Here is a 17,582-nt window from a genome sequence, read left to right on the forward strand (position 1 = left end):
TTTGTCCATATTTTAATGAGAATTCCTGCTTCTATATTCACTCACAGGTTTGAAAAAGGGATTTTACGCCGAAGGTTTGCATCATGCTAGGCCTACCCTTGGCACAAAAGGGTTCCCCCCGTAGGACATGCATCCGAATTTTTGGAACATCTACTAACTCTCGTCTTTTTCTTTTTCTTTGTTTTATTTTTTGCTAAAAAGGGGCTAAGCCAAGGCTAAATCTAAAAGCACGTCATTTCGTACTTTCAGGTAACATTTAACCATAGCTTCTCGACGAAGCCCCATCATAACGCGATCCCGAAGTAAGGCCCAAAGGAATCGTGTAGACATGAGTACCCAGCAAGAGTCATCGGAAAAGACCGTTGCAACGACCCAGCCGGAGATCGCAAGTCCCGGGGTTCAGTTGACCGAATTGCTCACCAAATTTGGGGAGATGGCATCTGAAATGGCCGCCCAAAAGAAATTGATCGACGAGCTCGTTAGTAGCGGAGTGCAACCCGAGTCTCCGCCCGTCAGACAACCACAATCCGAACCATTTGTTATTCCGCCAATTCAAACCACGTTACCTTTTGTTATTCCTCCAATTCAAACTACATTTGAGGGAATTGTCAACCCGCAATATGCTTACACTCAAAATCCTCCGTTCTATCCTCTCTATGGGCAGGGATTTCAAACCCAAGGTGGCCAAGGTGGTCCAAACATGCCTCCAGATCCACACGCCTTTTATCAAACTACTGCAGAGCCCGTTGTGCCGGAGCACGTTTTTCAAAACAAGCCAGAAATGGGAGAGTCATCTGCCCCAATTGATCTGAAGTTACTTAAGCGGTTGGACCGTTTCGATGAGTTCATCCGCAAGAGCCAAGGGTTAAGCAAACAAGGGGTGTTAGATTACGATGATCTGTGCCTATTTCCAAACGTGCAACTGCCGGTGGGGTTCAAGACCCCGAAGTTCAACAAATATGACGGTACGGGCAACCCAAAGACGCACTTGCGTTTGTTCGCTAACAAGTTGGGTAGACCAGTGGATGATGAGAACTTGCCGTTAAGGTTATTCCCGGAGAGTTTAGAAGGCGATGCCCTTGATTGGTATTCAAATTTAAAGCTGGAGGAGGTGAAAACCTGGCTCGATCTGTCCAATGCTTTTATCAGACAGTATGAGTATAACTGTGAATTGGCACCGACCCGGACTACTTTGGAGGGCACAAAGAGGCAACCATCTGAGGATCACAAGACATACGCCAAAAGATGGAGAAAGGTAGCTGCTAAGGTGGAACCTCCGATGACTGAGGATGAAATTATTCGCACATTCATAAAGGCGCATGATCCTCCATATTTCGAAGAGATTTTTCGTATGACCGGATGTTCGTTTGCTGCAATTGTAAATAAACTCGAGGAGTTTGATGACTTTGTGAGAGCCGGAAAAATTGTCAACGTCTCTGCCCTGAAATCGCAAGTGGAAGCTTTGCAAGGGCAAGGGAGTAGTGGGAAGAACCCGCAACTTAAAAAGAAGGGGGGGGAAGCTGCCTTCATATGGAATCAAAACCCTTCACCCAGACCCCGATATCAACACAATCCAACCTACCAACCACATTACCCTTATTATCCAAACCCACACCATGTATATACTACCAATATCCACCACCCTCGACCTCGCCCAAGCTATCCTAACCCACCTTCAGTTCCTTTTCAAATCTCTCAACCAAATCCACCCCAAAACCGACCTCGCCCACCGTATAACCCAAGATTTCCTCCACCGAATAGACCTGATTACAACCATCCTCAACCTACTGAACTTTACAACCGACCCCCTAGCCGTACATTGACCAATTTAGGTAGGCCTTTAGACCAATTGTATGACCAGTTAAAGGCCGGAGAAAAATTGGTATGGTACCCCCTCCTACCTATCCGTATGGCATGCCCGCCTGGTATAACCCGCAAGCTGTTTGTGCTTATCACTCAGGGACACCCGGGCATTCCACTTTGGATTGCAAGGCTCTCAAACATAAAGTTCAAGACATGATTGAAGCCGGAGAGATTGTAATTAGGAAAAGGGAGGCACAAGGACCGAACGTAAATAGAAACCCCTTGCCGGAGCACGCTAATATCGTTGGGGTCATTCTGGACGATGCAGAGTATGTGGAACAAGTCAAGAAATTGGCGAGGGAAGCTGAAGTATTTGGGATCACAGACCAGCCATTTGTCATAGAATTGCCATTCGAAGAGGATGAAAAGCCTTTTATCTTGGATCTCACGCCAGCTGAGAGGGAGGTTTTGGAGCCCGTAGTCATTGAATTCCCGAAGCAAGAGCCTGTTTTAAGTCTGCAACAAGTGCCATGGAATTACGATGAACCCGTCATACAGATTGGGGAGAAGTCAATTGCAAAGAAGGAGGTGTCAGTGGTTACCAGATCGGGGAAGACTGCCGGTCCGTTTGAAACTACCATTCCGATTCAAGCAAATAATTCCGAGCCGCCTGCTAAACCAACAATCACCGAGAAAGAGGCTTTGGATTTTCTTAAAAGGCTCCAGAGAAGCGAATACAATGTAATCGAGAAGCTAAGCAAGTCACCTGCTCAGATATCCATGTTGGACCTGCTCTTTTCATCAGATATGCATAGGGACGCGTTGATCGAAGTATTGACTAGAGCTCAAATCCCTAGGGATATTTCAGTTGATAATTTCTCGCATGTGGTTGGAAGTGTGTTATTTACCAAACAAATTACTTTTTCTGACGATGAATTGCCGGTGGAGGGTATTGGACATAACAAGGCCCTATACATAGTTGTGAGGTGCAATGGGAAAATGCTGCCGAAAGTATTGATTGACAATGGCTCTGCACTTAATATCTGTCCTTGGAGCACCTTGGAAAAGCTAGGGTTGCAAGACATAAAGCTGAGGCCTTCAGGGACTATAATTCGAGGTTTTGATGGAGCGCAAAGAGAGCCAATAGGAAAAGTGGATTTAGTCGTCGAGATAGGGCCCGACCAATTTCAAATAACCTGCCAAGTCATGCACTTTCTTAGTGTTTACAATGTTCTACTTGGAAGGCCGTGGATTCATAAGTCTGGGGCTGTGCCTTCTTCATTACATCAGTTGCTGAAGTTTGTAGTAAATGACAAGCTGATAACTATATTTGCCGAAGAGGATTGCCTTGTAATCACCGATTCTGGGTCAAAAGAGGATGGAAGCCGCAATGTCACCATGACTCCTCATAGCACGGCTGACATCGTCTCTGTAAGTTGGATCACAAACGAGGAGCGAGCTTTACCAAAGGCCAGTGTCATGATGGCCAAAGAAATGATCCGTGGAGGCTATGAATTTGACAAAGGGCTGGGACGAGATTTGCAAGGAATTCTGAAGCCAGTGGAGATTGTGGAGAAAAAGGATTCATTTGGTTTGGGTTTCCGACCGACTGCCAAGGACATCAGAGAGATGAAGGAACGCAAGAAAGCGGAGAAAGAAGGAAGGCAAGGGGCTCTTGACATTCCACCACTGCATTATACTTTCCCACGACCAGCCGAGGTGATCATGTCGGAAATTAACCCAGTTGATGAAATTGAAGCTAGTTTGGCCCAATTGTTCATTGGGGCAACATTTGAAGATAGTTTTCCAGACAAAGCTGAATTTCCTGACATCCCCGAAGGGTCAATTCCCAATTGGACAGCCGAGTTTCTGCCCGTTCGGAAGGAGTTTCGATGGCCAAAAATAAAATTATTTGATCCTTTGGATATCACAATTCTGGAATTCGATAATGGCAATCTCTATATCACTCACGATTTGGAGGTCTGTGAATCCGAACTCCAAAGCGAGAGTGATAATGAAGAGGTATTCGATTCTTTTGCAAAGGATCTTGAGCAATATGAGGAGAAACCAAAACTGAACTTGGAAGAAACAGAAAAGGTTAACATTGGCACTAAAGATGAAGTTAAGGAAGTGCAAATTAGTATTCATTTGAATGAGGGGCAGAAAAAGGAGATGCTTGAATTTTTGATTATGTTCCAGGATGTATTCGCATGGTCCTATGATGATATGACTGGCATTTCAACTGATGTGGTAGTGCATACGTTGCCCACCGACCCTACTTTTCCACCCGTGAAACAAAAACCCCGAAAATTCAAACCAGATATGAGCCTCAAAATAAAAGAACAAATTGAAAAACAACTCCAAACCAACATTATCATTGTTTCCCATTACCCTATTTGGCTTTCGAATCCAGTCCCTGTTCCAAAAAAGAATGGAGAGGTGCGAGTTTGTGTTGATTATAGAGACCTCAATAAAGCCAGTCCTAAAGATGATTTTCCACTGCCGAATATTCACATTCTCCTGGACAATACCGCTGGGCATGAGATTGAATCCTTCTGTGATTGCTTTGCTGGATATCACCAGATTTTGATGGCGGAAGAGGATAGAGAAAAGACCGCCTTTATCACCCCTTGGGGCACGTTTTGCTATCGGGTGATGCCGTTTGGTCTAAAGAATGCTGGAGCTACCTATCAAAGAACCATGACTACCCTATTTCATGATATGATCCACCGAGAGATGGAGGTCTACGTGGATGACATCATAATCAAGTCTAAAAGGGCGGAGGACCACTTGGATGATTTGAGGAAGCTATTTGAAAGGCTGCGAAAATACAATTTGAAGTTAAATCCTGCGAAATGCGCCTTTGGGGCACCAGCTGGTAAATTGTTGGGTTTCATCGTGAGCAAGAGAGGCATAGAGATAGATCCAGCAAAAATCAAGGCGATTCGAGATATGCCAGTGCCAAAAACTCAGAAGGACGTGAAAAGCTTTTTAGGGAAGATCAATTTTATTGGGAGATTCATTGCCCAGTTAACGGCCACATGCGAGCCGTTGTTCAAATTATTGAGAAAGAATGTGCCGTTGTACTGGAATGAAGAGTGCCAACAAGCTTTTGACAAAATTAAAGATTATTTGCTGCAGCCTCCGGTCCTGGTGCCACCCAAACCGGGCCGACCATTGATCATGTACTTATCTGTGCTCGACGGAGCGGTTGGTTGTGTCCTCGGGCAACACGATGACTCTGGAAGGAAGGAGCAAGCTATTTACTATATAAGCAAGAAGTTTACGCAGTACGAGGCTAATTATTCGTTCATTGAGAAAAGCTGCTGTGCATTGGCCTGGGCAGCTCAAAAGCTGAGACACTATCTGTTGAGCCATACCACTTATCTTATTTCCCGATCCGATCCTTTGAAGTATCTCCTGGAGAAGCCGATGCTAACTGGACGTCTAGCTAAATGGCAGATAATTCTCTCAGAGTTCGATATTGTTTTCACTTCACAGAAGGCCGTCAAGGGGCAAGCTATAGCTGATCATCTGGCGGAAAATCCAAGGGACAATGATTATCAGCCACTTCACACCTATTTCCCTGATGAAAAGATCTTATTTGTAGGCGCCACGGACGATATAAGTGAGCAGAGCCCTGAATGGAGGCTTTTCTTCGACGGAGCTTCAAATCCTCTAGGAGCTGGAATTGGAGCTGTTCTGGTTTCGCCCGAAGGAAAACACTACCCTGCCGCTGCCAAATTGCAATTTGCTTGTACCAACAACATGGCTGAATATGAAGCCTGCATTTTTGGTCTCAAAATGGCTTTAGAAATGGAGATCAAGGAGTTGGTAGCTTTCAGTGATTCAGATTTGCTCGTGCACCAAACCTTGAAGCAGTGGATGACCAAAGATTCAAAGATTTTGCCCTACCATTGTAGTTTGCTCACTCTGGCCAAGCAATTTCAAAATTTGGAGTTCAGACATCTCCCACGAGCCCGAAATGCGTTTGCCGATGCTTTGGCCACTTTAGCTTCTATGATCCAGTATCCAGATGAGTTGAAGATCGAACCAATCCAGATTCAATTTCAAGACAAGCCTGCCCACTGTTGGGCTGTAGATAAGCCTTCTGACAATGTTCCTTGGTATAATGATATTAAGGAGTTTCTCAAAACTGGATCTTACCCCCTGCATGCTAGTACCAAGGACAAGAGCTTTCTGCGTAGAATGGTTTCAAAATTTTTCTTGAGTGGAGAAGTCTTGTATAAAAGAACCTCAGATTTGAACCTCTTAAGGTGCATTGATGAAGATGAAGCTCAGTATATGATGAAGAAAGTACATAGTGGCGTTTGCGGACCTCACATGAATGGCCACTTGCTAGCAAAGAAAATCATGAGAACCGGGTACTTCTGGCTTACTATGGAGCGTGATTGTATAGATTTTGTCCGACGATGTATAAAATGTCAAATGCACGGTGACGTTATACACGCTCCACCCACTGAATTGCATAGTATGATCGCCCCGTGGCCCTGTTCAATGTGGGGTATGGACGTGATTGGTACAATTGATCCACCCGCCTCGAATGGACATCGATTTATATTGGTGACAATCGAGTACTTCACCAAGTGGGTTGAAGCGGAGTCATTCAAACATGTGACGAAGAAGGTAGTTGCCAATTTCTTGAGAGATCACATCATCTGTCGCTTTGGGGTGCCCGAAACGCTTATCACTGACAATGCCAAAAATCTGAACAATGACATGGTGGATGGACTATGCGAGCAATTCAAAATCAGACACCGCAACTCCGCCATTTATAGGCCTCAGATGAACGGAGCTGTAGAAGCCGCGAATAAGAATTTGAAGAAGATTATCCGCAAAATGACTGAAAGGCATCGCGATTGGCATGAAAAGTTGCCCTATGCACTAATGGCGTATCGGACTTCTATCCGGACATCGACTGGGGCAACGCCATATTCACTGATGTATGGAATGGAAGGGGCAAAATTTTTATTTTGAAAGAAAGATGAAGAAAAGAAAAAGAACCCCACACTGGGGCAAATTTAATTTTTAAAGAAAAATGCAAAAGTGAGGAAAATGCAATGAAAAATGCAAAGAGTGAAAATCCGATCAAACTGGGGCAAATTTTCCTCGGTTTCGTTCAAAATCGGAAATGATTCCAAAATAGGGCAATCTCAGTTTATTTTACCCCTGGCATCGAATTTGCTTTCAAGCTTCAACTTTTTTGGAAACACCCCACCTGACCTCATCACAAAACCCAAAGTCCTGGCTTTCGTCGCTTGGTGCATTTCTATTAGGAAATTTGATAGTCAACTGGCAAATGATGTCCATAATGCTTTCGCCTAATCTTACAAGGGAAGTGCATTTTACTGATACCTGAAATCTTTCATTCATATTTTTGAGTCGATCATGGCCAAGATGTTTCATTGTTCTTTAGGCGAAAACCCGAAAGGGCGCTTTTTTTTTAAAAAAAAAAAAAAAAAAAAAAAAGAGAAAAAGAAAAAAAGAAAAAGAGAGAAAAAAGAAACAACAAAACAAAAAGGGTGGGGGCAACCTTGGTGAAAACCCGAAAGGGCGCCAAGGTAGGTTTTCTCAATGAGACATGCACGAGAAGGAATAGCTGGTGACCTGTTCCGCTTGGGCTTTCCCTCATGATTGTGACACTTCTGCCGGTATCGAATTCCGAAGCAAATATGTCCAAAGTCTCGAATATGATATTCGTTGGCCAAGTTTTGTATTTTTCTTCATAAATATTCTTTTGCAAAATGTATCTTTATAAATTTCTTGATTTCTCTTGACTATTTGCGTTCAATTGCTATTGGTTTGACTACATTCTTTTGCATGATCATCTTTGCCTGACATAGGAAATCATCTTGCACATATTATTGTTTCTTGTATGACTAATTTTCATGCATCATTCTTGCACCATTGGATTTGAATGGATGATAACCCCAGGGAGAATTTTCCAGCTTTGCATGATTTTTCTTCTATGTTTTGTTTGGTTTGAATGATAAAATGGTTGTTATGAAGCTTGGATTGGTTTTGAGTGTTTATGTCTAAAACATACTTGAGCTGGAATTGAATCTTGCTGGCTAAAAGTTTCTTGGAGCTGCATTTTTGCAGCAGAGTTTATTGTAGAAGATTTCCTAGTTGCCGAATTCTGTTTGGCAGAAGACTTGATTCGAATTCTGTTTTGCACGCATATAATTCATGTCAATGATGGTTATAGAGTAATGATTGAAGCTTGGGCTCTGTTTGTAGTGTTTATGGTCATTTTTTCTGGTATGAAATACGCACGGTTTGTGCATTTTCTGGTATGAACTTGCGGCAGAAATTTGCAGAAGTTGAGAAGTTTTCTGTTTTCGTTGCATGCATGGAAAACCTCAGAAATTTTTGCACCAAAACCCCCCAAGTCCCCTCTTGACTCACTATGGCCCAAGTAACTTGAATACTTAATCAATTTAATCCTTCAAGCTTCTCCATGTTCCACAAAAGCCCAAGCAAGTTCTCATTTTTTTACAATTAGGTCCTAAGGTGGGTATATTTTGAGTCATCATTTGGCCTTTCATTGTTTTTGGGACTTTTGAAGCTCTTAAATTTTTCAATTGGTTTTATTTGGTTGATTAATGGTTGCTATTGAATTTTCAAAATGCACGTTTGAACCATTCATGGACCTTCATTCACTCTTGGATTCTTGAGATATGATGTTTGCTTGGACTTTATTATTTACTTGGGGACTTTTGAGTTCTTAAATGCCTCAATTAGGTTCAAATGATTGAGTAGTGCTTGCTTTTGGGTCTTTAGTAGATGTTATGCTTGGGGATTGGATGATCATGCCTTTTGCCTTGGTCTTTAAGTTGTTTTGACTTCATTGAGTTGCCATTGAGGGAAAGTTTGATGTTTTGGTGGATTCAAATTGTTTAGTTTATATCTTATCACTAAATTGGTGCATTAATCTTTTGTTTTTGGTGATTTTAGCCTAAGTTAGTCTTTTCTTGGGTGACTCTAGCCAAGTTGAGTTTGTTTACTACCTTACTAGCATTACACACGAGGGGAGGTACAATTTCTTTTATCCCTTTCTGTCTCTCCTATGTGATCTTATGTGTTATGTGAATATGCCTGTCTACTTCGCTTTCCTTACCTCCTTGCGTGCATTTACTTGCTTTCACTTTTATTTAAGTTTTATGGGGTATGTGTACACCTCTTGGCTTGTAATAGATAGGGCTCGGAGAGCATCTGATCCATTTCCCCTTTCCCTTTATGTTTTTATGGGGTATGTGTACACCTCTTGGCTTGTAATAGATAGGGCTCGAAGAGCATCTGGTCCATTTCCCCTTCCCCTTGGTTGTTTGTTTTGTTGCTGCATGTTTAATTGCTTTAGTAGGCTCTTGCATCTAGTCGAGCATGCTAAGTGCTACGTGCTACGTGTTTACGAGCGTTTTGGCATGTCTACTTGCTTTCATAACCATGAATGAATGGAATGGATGAATGTACGTCACCACACTAGTCCAATGCTAGTTGTGGCTCATTAGGCCATCCCTTTTTGTTAGTGCATATTTGCATGTTCACTACATGTCATGCATTTTTCTTAGTTTTATCATTTGGCATGCTCCTCGAGCCCCTTTTCCCTCATTTTAGGATTCTTTGCATCTCATGCTAGTTAGGGTACATTTGCCTGAAGAGTCCCCTTAAATATGGGATATAGACGAGTGTGGCTTTTTCTAAGCCTTAGCACGCTTGTATTCCCTCTATCAAAGGGCAAATTGAGTCACGATTTAGGTCTCCCCGTACCCAATATGCATAAATTCCCTAAGCTCATGCATTCTCAATCCACTCTATCATTACACTTTCACTTTTGTCTCATTTGCACACATGCACCCTTTTATCACTTTCACTTGCACACGAACACTTTTTTATCTTCACTTGCACACGAACACTCTTATCTTCACTCGCACACGAGTACTTTCATCTTCATTTGCACACCGACACTTTCGCACTTTTCTTTAAATTGCATACATGCATTTTTTGCCCACTTGCACTTGGAGTATATATATTTGCATTCAAAGACATTTGCACACCTCCACTTGTATCGTATTTTATCAATCTTCCCACTTCACACAATCTCACACATTCACTTCATCCATTCAAAAAGTGGGGCGCGACAGTTGGCGACTCCACTGGGGACTTCCTAAGTGGGTCCAAGCATTTGACTTGGCCATTCTTTTCCTTTTTCTACCCTTTTTTATGCATTGCATTTGGATATTAGGGTTGCACTTTCCATTTTTAGGGCCTTTTGCCTCGTGCGCGTATCCAACTATTCCCTCACTCACGTACGTGTGATTGGTTGATTGGATGTATGTTTACTTATTTATCTCGCGCTTGCATTGCATTTGGGGGGGTGTGTCGCCTTTAGAGCCTCGTGTGGTTCTCACCCCTTCCCTCAAAATAGGGGAACACTTCATACGTGCACGTTTACTTGCTTTTATCCCATTTTATTTTGTTTTTCGTGGGCGTTTCCCACACCGCCTTGTAGGATTAGGATCGATCGCCTTGGGTAGGCGGCTGGTGTGCTCTGCGCCCATAGCGCTACCTAAGGGATCACTCGAGCCACCGATCAATGGCCCTGGGAGTGATGACCCTTCGCCTTTAGGTCTGAAGGCTTGGGAGCCGAAACTTTATCGAGTCTAGGCATTAGTGAAACCCCAGCCTCGTGCATCCATATTAGCATTTTCCTAGGTTAGAGTCAGCCTCACCCTATTTTAAGCACATTAGGCACGAGGGAAGGGGTTCCACCCCTTTTGCTTGTTTTATTGTATTTCTTCTTCTTAATTGCTCCCAATGTGTTATGTGTACTATCAATTGCACTAACCATTCTTTTATTTTCTTGGCTTGCATTCATATGCCTTAGCAATAAGAGGCCCTTTTTGGCACTCTTTTAGTGACTCACCCACTAGATAGCTCACATGTTTAAATTTCAGTTATTGCACTTGATTTTCAATAAATACATTTCATTTTTAGACCTTTTCCCCCCGATGTATTATTTATGTCCTTTAGGCCGTATTTGTCACATATTTACATCGCTTTAATAAACTGGCATCATGCATTAATCATAGAAAGGGAATGCCACATAGGGAATCCCGTGTTTAGGAATAAGCCACCTTGTGTCTCGGATACTTAGTCCAGTGAGACTTGCACGTTTACATTTTGTACCATCCAAAGGGGTAGTGCACAAGGTAAGGTAGGGTCCGATCATGTTCATAGAGTGATCTTTGGAATATGAGCATCTAATAATCACTTTTTGGCCATTTTATCAAAAATTGGTAAAAATCCCTTGCGTAAAAGGACATTAATTTGAAAAAATTCACAAATGATTCCTCCTATTGAGACGATAAATAAATTGAGGCCAAAATTTGATTTTTAGAAGGTCATAGACCAATGCACCTCAATAATTTTGAAATAGCCAATGGCCGGACAATTCAACCAATCCATTTTGCCAATTCATTCAATAAATCATCAATTCATTTGACCAACTTACCCTTTTTAGGGTCACCTGGTCGATTTTCAATAAACCATCAATTCATTTGACCAATTTACTCTCTTTAGGGTCACTTGGTCGATTTTCAATAAATCACCAATTCATTTGACCAATTTACCCTTTTTAGGGTCACTCGGCAGATTTTTGAATAAATCACTAATTCAATTTCATTCATTTGACCAATTTACCCTTTTAGGGCGATCTGGTCAATTTTGAATAAATTCTCGATTGATCAAGTTCCTTTTTAGGATGATCCGATCCATTTTTGAATAAAATTTTCAATTTCATTCGATCAAGTTCCTTTTTAGGGATGGTTCGGTCAATTTTGAGTAAGTTTTTAAATTTTACTCAATTCATTTGACCCGTTTCCCTTTTTAGGGTAATGCGGTCGATTATAAATTTCATTCAACCCATCTGACCAATTAGGGTTTCAATGTCGAATTTCAAAATGGAAAACCTATTCGATTTTGAGAAAAGCATCCATTGCATCCAGCCATTTGATCAGTTGGAGTTTTGACCCGTGCTTCACTGAGAAAGGTTGTCAAAACGAATTCCAATCTCTTCGATAGGAAGTTCGTCAAGGTCAAACCCGTGCGTTTTTGCAAGTTCTTGTATCGATCAAAAGTGATCAATCCCTTCGGACGAGGTCCTCATTTTGACAAACGTCTCTTCTTATTCCAATGGGCCAAATTTTTCAAAATTATTTTCACTCCATAAGCTGATCGGATCCATCAGGTATTGTATAGTGCCTGCTCTGGAGGATTGCATCTTCATGCTAGGCCTACCCTTGGCACAAAAAGGGTTCCCCCATAGGACATGCATACCGATTTTATATTCTTATTTACTAACTCAGGGTATTTTTTTCTTTTGTTTTTCCCCCTCCCCTGCATTCATAAAAATGTTTCAATAAGGTGAAAATGTTTTTCTATATCTGATGACACTTCTGATCTAATAAAGTGTCAAAATTGCAAGTATTGTGTGATTCTTGGGCAGATCCTACAATGAAAACATAAATGATCTATCTGAAAGCTCTACGCTAAAGCCTCTGAGAGATTTTGTAATTATTTTTCAAAGGAAAATTCTGTTTATTTGATTTGTTAATACATTTTGTTTCAAAAGAAAATGAGATGAAAGGTGTATATGTGGAGCTCTTTACAAGTTTCGCTCTTCTCATTGTTGATCGACAAATTTTGTTTTAATTTTGTTAGTAATGAAGTTTTGAACAATTATTGTTTTGTGTATACTCATGTACATTCAATTCTTTTGCTCATTGGAGATTTCATGATGAATTTTAAGAAATACGACCGAATTGAGATTTTTTCAACCTCCAGCCTGAAAATTCGCAAGTGTATGCTTTCTAAGATCCTTGTGTACACTAGATTGCTGATCCAAGCTACACAATAAGAGTGTTCAAAAATTAAAAGAGGTCACTCAGAAGGCCCATGAGATACCTTTCTCCTTCACTTAATCCCAAAATAAAGTCAGTCACATTGATTGATAAATTGGGGCAATTTGTGCTTAAAAATGTTCAATGGTGTCTAATTTGGATCAATCACATCTAAGTGAAAGCAAAAATGTGCATTATTCTTGTTTGTTTTGAAAATTTAGAATGATACTTCGAGCATTCTTTTCTCTACCTATACACATTTTATCATTTGCTCTCCCATTTGAGCTTTTAAAAGAATAATTTCATTTCAAATGAGCGCCTTGATGATCACTACCCAATATTGGAAAATTTTCAAATATCAAAAAGGGAATGAATTTTCAATGACCATTTCACTACTTTGGTTGTCATGAGGTGTAAGAATGATACTTTGGCCATCATTTCTACAACCTAAACACCATTTATCCCTTGCATCCTCATTTGAGCCAAAAAATTGGTGGTTCTTTTCGAGTGCACATATGATCGCACCCCACATTGGGGAATTTTGAAAAAAAAAAAGAGAGAAAGAGAAAAAGAAGCAAAAATGTCAAAAAGAAAAGAAAAGAGGGAATCACAAGTTGGAGAAATTTGAATCTATCTAGGCTTCAATTTTGGAAAAAGGGGAAAAGGAAGGGTTTTGTCCGACGAACCACTTATGGAGAGTCTTCCTCAGTCAATTAATTCAGATACATGCAAGAAATTTCGCATTAATGAAAGTTTCCTCTCAGAGTTATTGTAAGGAACAGAATACAAGTCAGGCCATCTTCTTTTTCCAATCGAACATTCTATCCCTAGTTATCCCTTTTGAGCCATCAGAATAAATTATTTCGTTTGGCAACCCCTGAGAATCGCAAACCCCACACTGGGGGCAAGTTTGAATTGAAAAGGAAAGTTTCAAGAAGTGAAAAGGTGAAAAGCCACAAAATCAAAAGACAAAAGAAGAAAAGAGAACCTCAGTTCAAAAGTAAACTGGGACAAATTTTGTGAAGGTTCAAAAGAATGGCAGAAGGCCGAAAAATCAAAAAAAAGAAAGAAAATGAAAGAGAAAAAGCCTCAATTGTGCATAAACTGGGCCAAAATTCTGATTTAGCCCTAAAATAGGGTTGGCGCAACAATGCGATCTCAGATTCTTCAAACCACTTTTGAAATCCGCTTTCAAGCCTTAACTTTTCTAAACACCCCACCAGACCCCCATTACAAAAGCCGAAAGTCCTGACTTCTGTTCTTTGCAATGGCCCTGTCAAGAAAATTTCTGATGCCGAAAATTTTAGCTGTATTTCTGAATTACTCGGGTATGAGGAAACCCATCAGCTCGAGGGAAAAGAAAAGAGGCGAAAGAAAAAATGCAGAAAAATTCGACGTTGAAGTCCCTGGTAAATGATAAGAAAAATGCAATCAAAGTCTGAGATTTTTTGAGTTCAGAATAGGGGCAATTTTGGGAAAAGAGCGATCTTCAGTGCAATGTCCTTGAAAATCTTATTTCTTTAACTATCGCTTCAAGCCACATTACAAGCTAATAAAGTCCATTGTTGACTTATTCCTTCATGACAATCCAAAGTGAGAATTATACTTCTGTGAAATCCATCAATCATTTGTGATCGTGGGGGTATAACCAATTTTCACAGGATTAGCTATTGTTATCCATATTGTTGCAAACCTATAAAGCTCATATGTGGACTACGTTTTCTTAAGAAATAAGGGTGACAAACTCTCTGCTTTCACTAAGATGTGGTACTGAAGGGATTACATACAACTTTGAAAAAAAAGAGAAAAAAAAGAGACAAATTCTGACCTCCCATTTCCTTAGCCATATAAAAAAATAAAGTCACTTGATTGGTCCTGAAAGATGAACCAACCAGAAATAGTGACCCATCACCCAAAGCATTGATGCTAAAGTGGGGAAGAAATCTTTCGTAATTTGGCATTATTTTGAGAAATTCATCATGAAATGTGCTATATGAGTTTAAGCAAGACATTCAATTTTCTTCACATGATATGTTAGGAAAAGCAATTGCTTACTTTGTTCAAATAATTGGAGAGTCATCCAAGCAAGTTTTTGCAATTAAATGGCCCATACTGGGGCAAAATTTTGTTTATAAGATTTTGTGAAAGCAAGCCCACACAGGGGCAAATATTTGTGTAATCCAATTGAGGATTTCGTCCAAGAATCAAATAATGTATTTTTCAAATCAATCACGCTGCCATTTTCATGAAAATTTGAGTGCATATAAGTCCCCTGTGCTGGTATACATAGTTTAAATCGACGAAGGAGCATCCGGTGATGTGGAAGGCCGATGCCGAAGAAGAAAGAAGGGAAAAAGGGCCCTACACTGGGGGCAAATTATTTTTGAAAAAAGATTCTCTCGAAAAATCAGAAAGGTTCAAAAGTCAAAAATCAAAAATCAAGTTCAAATTCTTGTTTCTTGGAAAATCAAATTCAATTTCTTGTATCTTGACAAATCAAATCCAATTTCTTGACCAATTGAATGGCAAGACTGGGTCTATCCCATTTACATTTCTGTCCGGGTCTATCCCGTGGGTCTATCCCAAGTTTAAATTTCTGTTCGGGTCTATCCCGTGGGTCTATCCCAATTTTACATTTCTGTCCGGGTCTATCCCGTGGGTCTATCCCAATTTTACATTTCTGTCCGGGTCTATCCCGTGGGTCTATCCCAAGTTTAAATTTCTGTTCGGGTCTATCCCGTGGGTCTATCCCAATTTTACATTTCTGTCCGGGTCTATCCCGTGGGTCTATCCCAAGTTTAAATTTCTGTTCGGGTCTATCCCGTGGGTCTATCCCAATTTTACATTTCTGTCCGGGTCTATCCCGTGGGTCTATCCCAAGTTTAAATTTCAGTTCGGGTCTATCCCGTGGGTCTATCCCAATTTTACATTTCTGTCCGAATCTATCCCGTGGGTCTATCCCAAGTTTAAATTTCTGTTCGGGTCTATCCCGTGGGTCTATCCCAATTTTACATTTCTGTCCGGGTCTATCCCGTGGGTCTATCCCGATTTTACATTTCTGTCCGGGTCTATCCCGTGGGTCTATCCCAATTTTAAATTTCTGTCCGGGTCTATCCCGTGGGTCTATCCCAAATTTAAATTTCTGTTCGGGTCTATCCCGTGGGTCTATCCCAATTTTACATTTCTGTCCGGGTCTATCCCGTGGGTCTATCCCAATTTTAAAATTTCCTGTCTGGGGTCAATCCCCATCGTTTGAGTAATTCGCAGCCGAAGAATGCAGGTAAGTATTTGGTGTCTACTTCTTTGTCTCAAGTTTTTTCAAAACTCAGACAAAGAGGGGCAAACTGTAGACACCAAATTTTTGGTGTAATTTCGTTTACTGTTTATTTTTAGTTTTTTATTTGTCGTGTTAGTTTTATTCGATTTTTAGTTTTTAGTTTCTAGTTTTATTTTTATTTTTAAGTTTTTAGCATAGAGTTTCTTGGAAAAAAGGAAAAAATAGAAATTTTGTTTTATTCAGCTTTATTTATCTATTTTAGTCATTTCTGCTTAATTTATCTTTTATTTGGTTCATTTAGGAAAAAAAGAGGAAAAGTGAAAAATGAGAAAAATGGAAAAAAAGAAAATGGATGAAAAATGGAAGTTGTAATTTGCTGTTCAATATCAATTTCTGTTATTATAAATTTTTGTTATTATCATTTATTTCATTTTTATTGTTATTAATTTCTGTTTTAATTAGCTGAAAAAAAAGAAAAAAGGAAAATTGTTGCCGCAGCATGAAAGCTGCGGACTTGCGCCGTTTGCAAAGAAATCTGGGACGGCTCCTGAAGCTGCAAAATACAGAAAAAGGACAGAGGTTCTTAGGGTTGAACTGGGATATAAAAGCTAAAGAAAAATGGTAGCCGCAAGGGGGCTTGGGGGGGGGGAATGAAAATAGAACAAAAAAAGAGAGAGAGCTAAGAGTGACGGAGGAGAGAGTCGGGGAGGGAGAGAAGTTGATGGCTGAAAAACGCGACAGGGAGAGAAAAGAGAGGAGCTAACGGAAGGAAAAAACTGAAAGCAAGAGAGACTGAGGGTTTAGGAGGCGGCGGAGAACCAGAAAAGCTAGAAAAGAGAGCTTTAGAGGAGGGAGCCTGTGCGAGAAAATCTGGAGAAAAGGAAGATTCATAAAGCAGGGTCGAAGGAAGATTGAGTTTCTCCATTGCTCCCTGGGTCTGCTCAAACGAAGCAATACATCCCGTTCATCTGCTGGAGCGTACTACACCTCAAGGTTGAATCGCATCTTCCCTTCCATTTTTACGGGTAAAGATGCTTCCTTTTTCTGTTTCTTTCGCTTACTTGGGTTGTTTGATGGTGAAGTTAGAAGCTTTCTTTGGTTTTGATGATACCATCGCTGATTCATCAGAAACAGAAATATGTTCTCGTATGGCTGTTCATCGTAATCGTCCCTGGTTCATGTATTAGTTAGTTGTGGCTAACTTTCATGTTTTCCGTATGAGTGTGACTCATGGGTTGCAAGTCCTGTTCTTGGTATCTTACTTGTTTTCATGATTTGGGTTTTGCTTGAACTTTTGGAGTTTATTAGCTATTTCTGAGTTACATCTCGCCTTTCTATAGCTTTGGGTCAGTCTTGAGTAATGGGTTAGGGATTGAAATGGTTCTCTTTGCAAGATTTTTTCAAAACCAGAATTTCAAAAGAAGATTGAGTTGTTGCCGTCTCCACGTTCTTTCTCTTGCGTTTCGTCATAGTCTTATGGGTGTGTTAGAGCTTTTTGTTGGGACATCAGTTTGAGTTCTGTATGCTCCATTGGGAAGCTTATAAATGTGTCGTGTGTGCTGAAATGGTAGGGAGGAAGT

At 40.6% G+C, this 17,582-nt stretch overlaps 1 protein-coding gene across 1 annotated transcript; it reads left to right on the forward strand.

Moving 5' to 3' along the window:
- The first annotated feature begins 700 nt into the window (after nt 1-700).
- On the forward strand, nt 701-17,189 carry LOC140005549 (uncharacterized). Its single transcript, XM_072046556.1, has 4 exons — nt 701-1,301; nt 1,862-3,644; nt 5,769-6,015; nt 17,085-17,189. The coding sequence occupies exons 1-4, from the start codon at nt 701-703 to the stop codon at nt 17,187-17,189; spliced, it is 2,736 nt and encodes a 911-aa protein (XP_071902657.1).
- The last annotated feature ends 393 nt before the right edge of the window (nt 17,190-17,582 follow it).

This window comes from Coffea arabica, chromosome 4e (assembly GCF_036785885.1).
Source record: "Coffea arabica cultivar ET-39 chromosome 4e, Coffea Arabica ET-39 HiFi, whole genome shotgun sequence".
Classification (NCBI taxonomy): domain Eukaryota; kingdom Viridiplantae; phylum Streptophyta; class Magnoliopsida; order Gentianales; family Rubiaceae; genus Coffea; species Coffea arabica.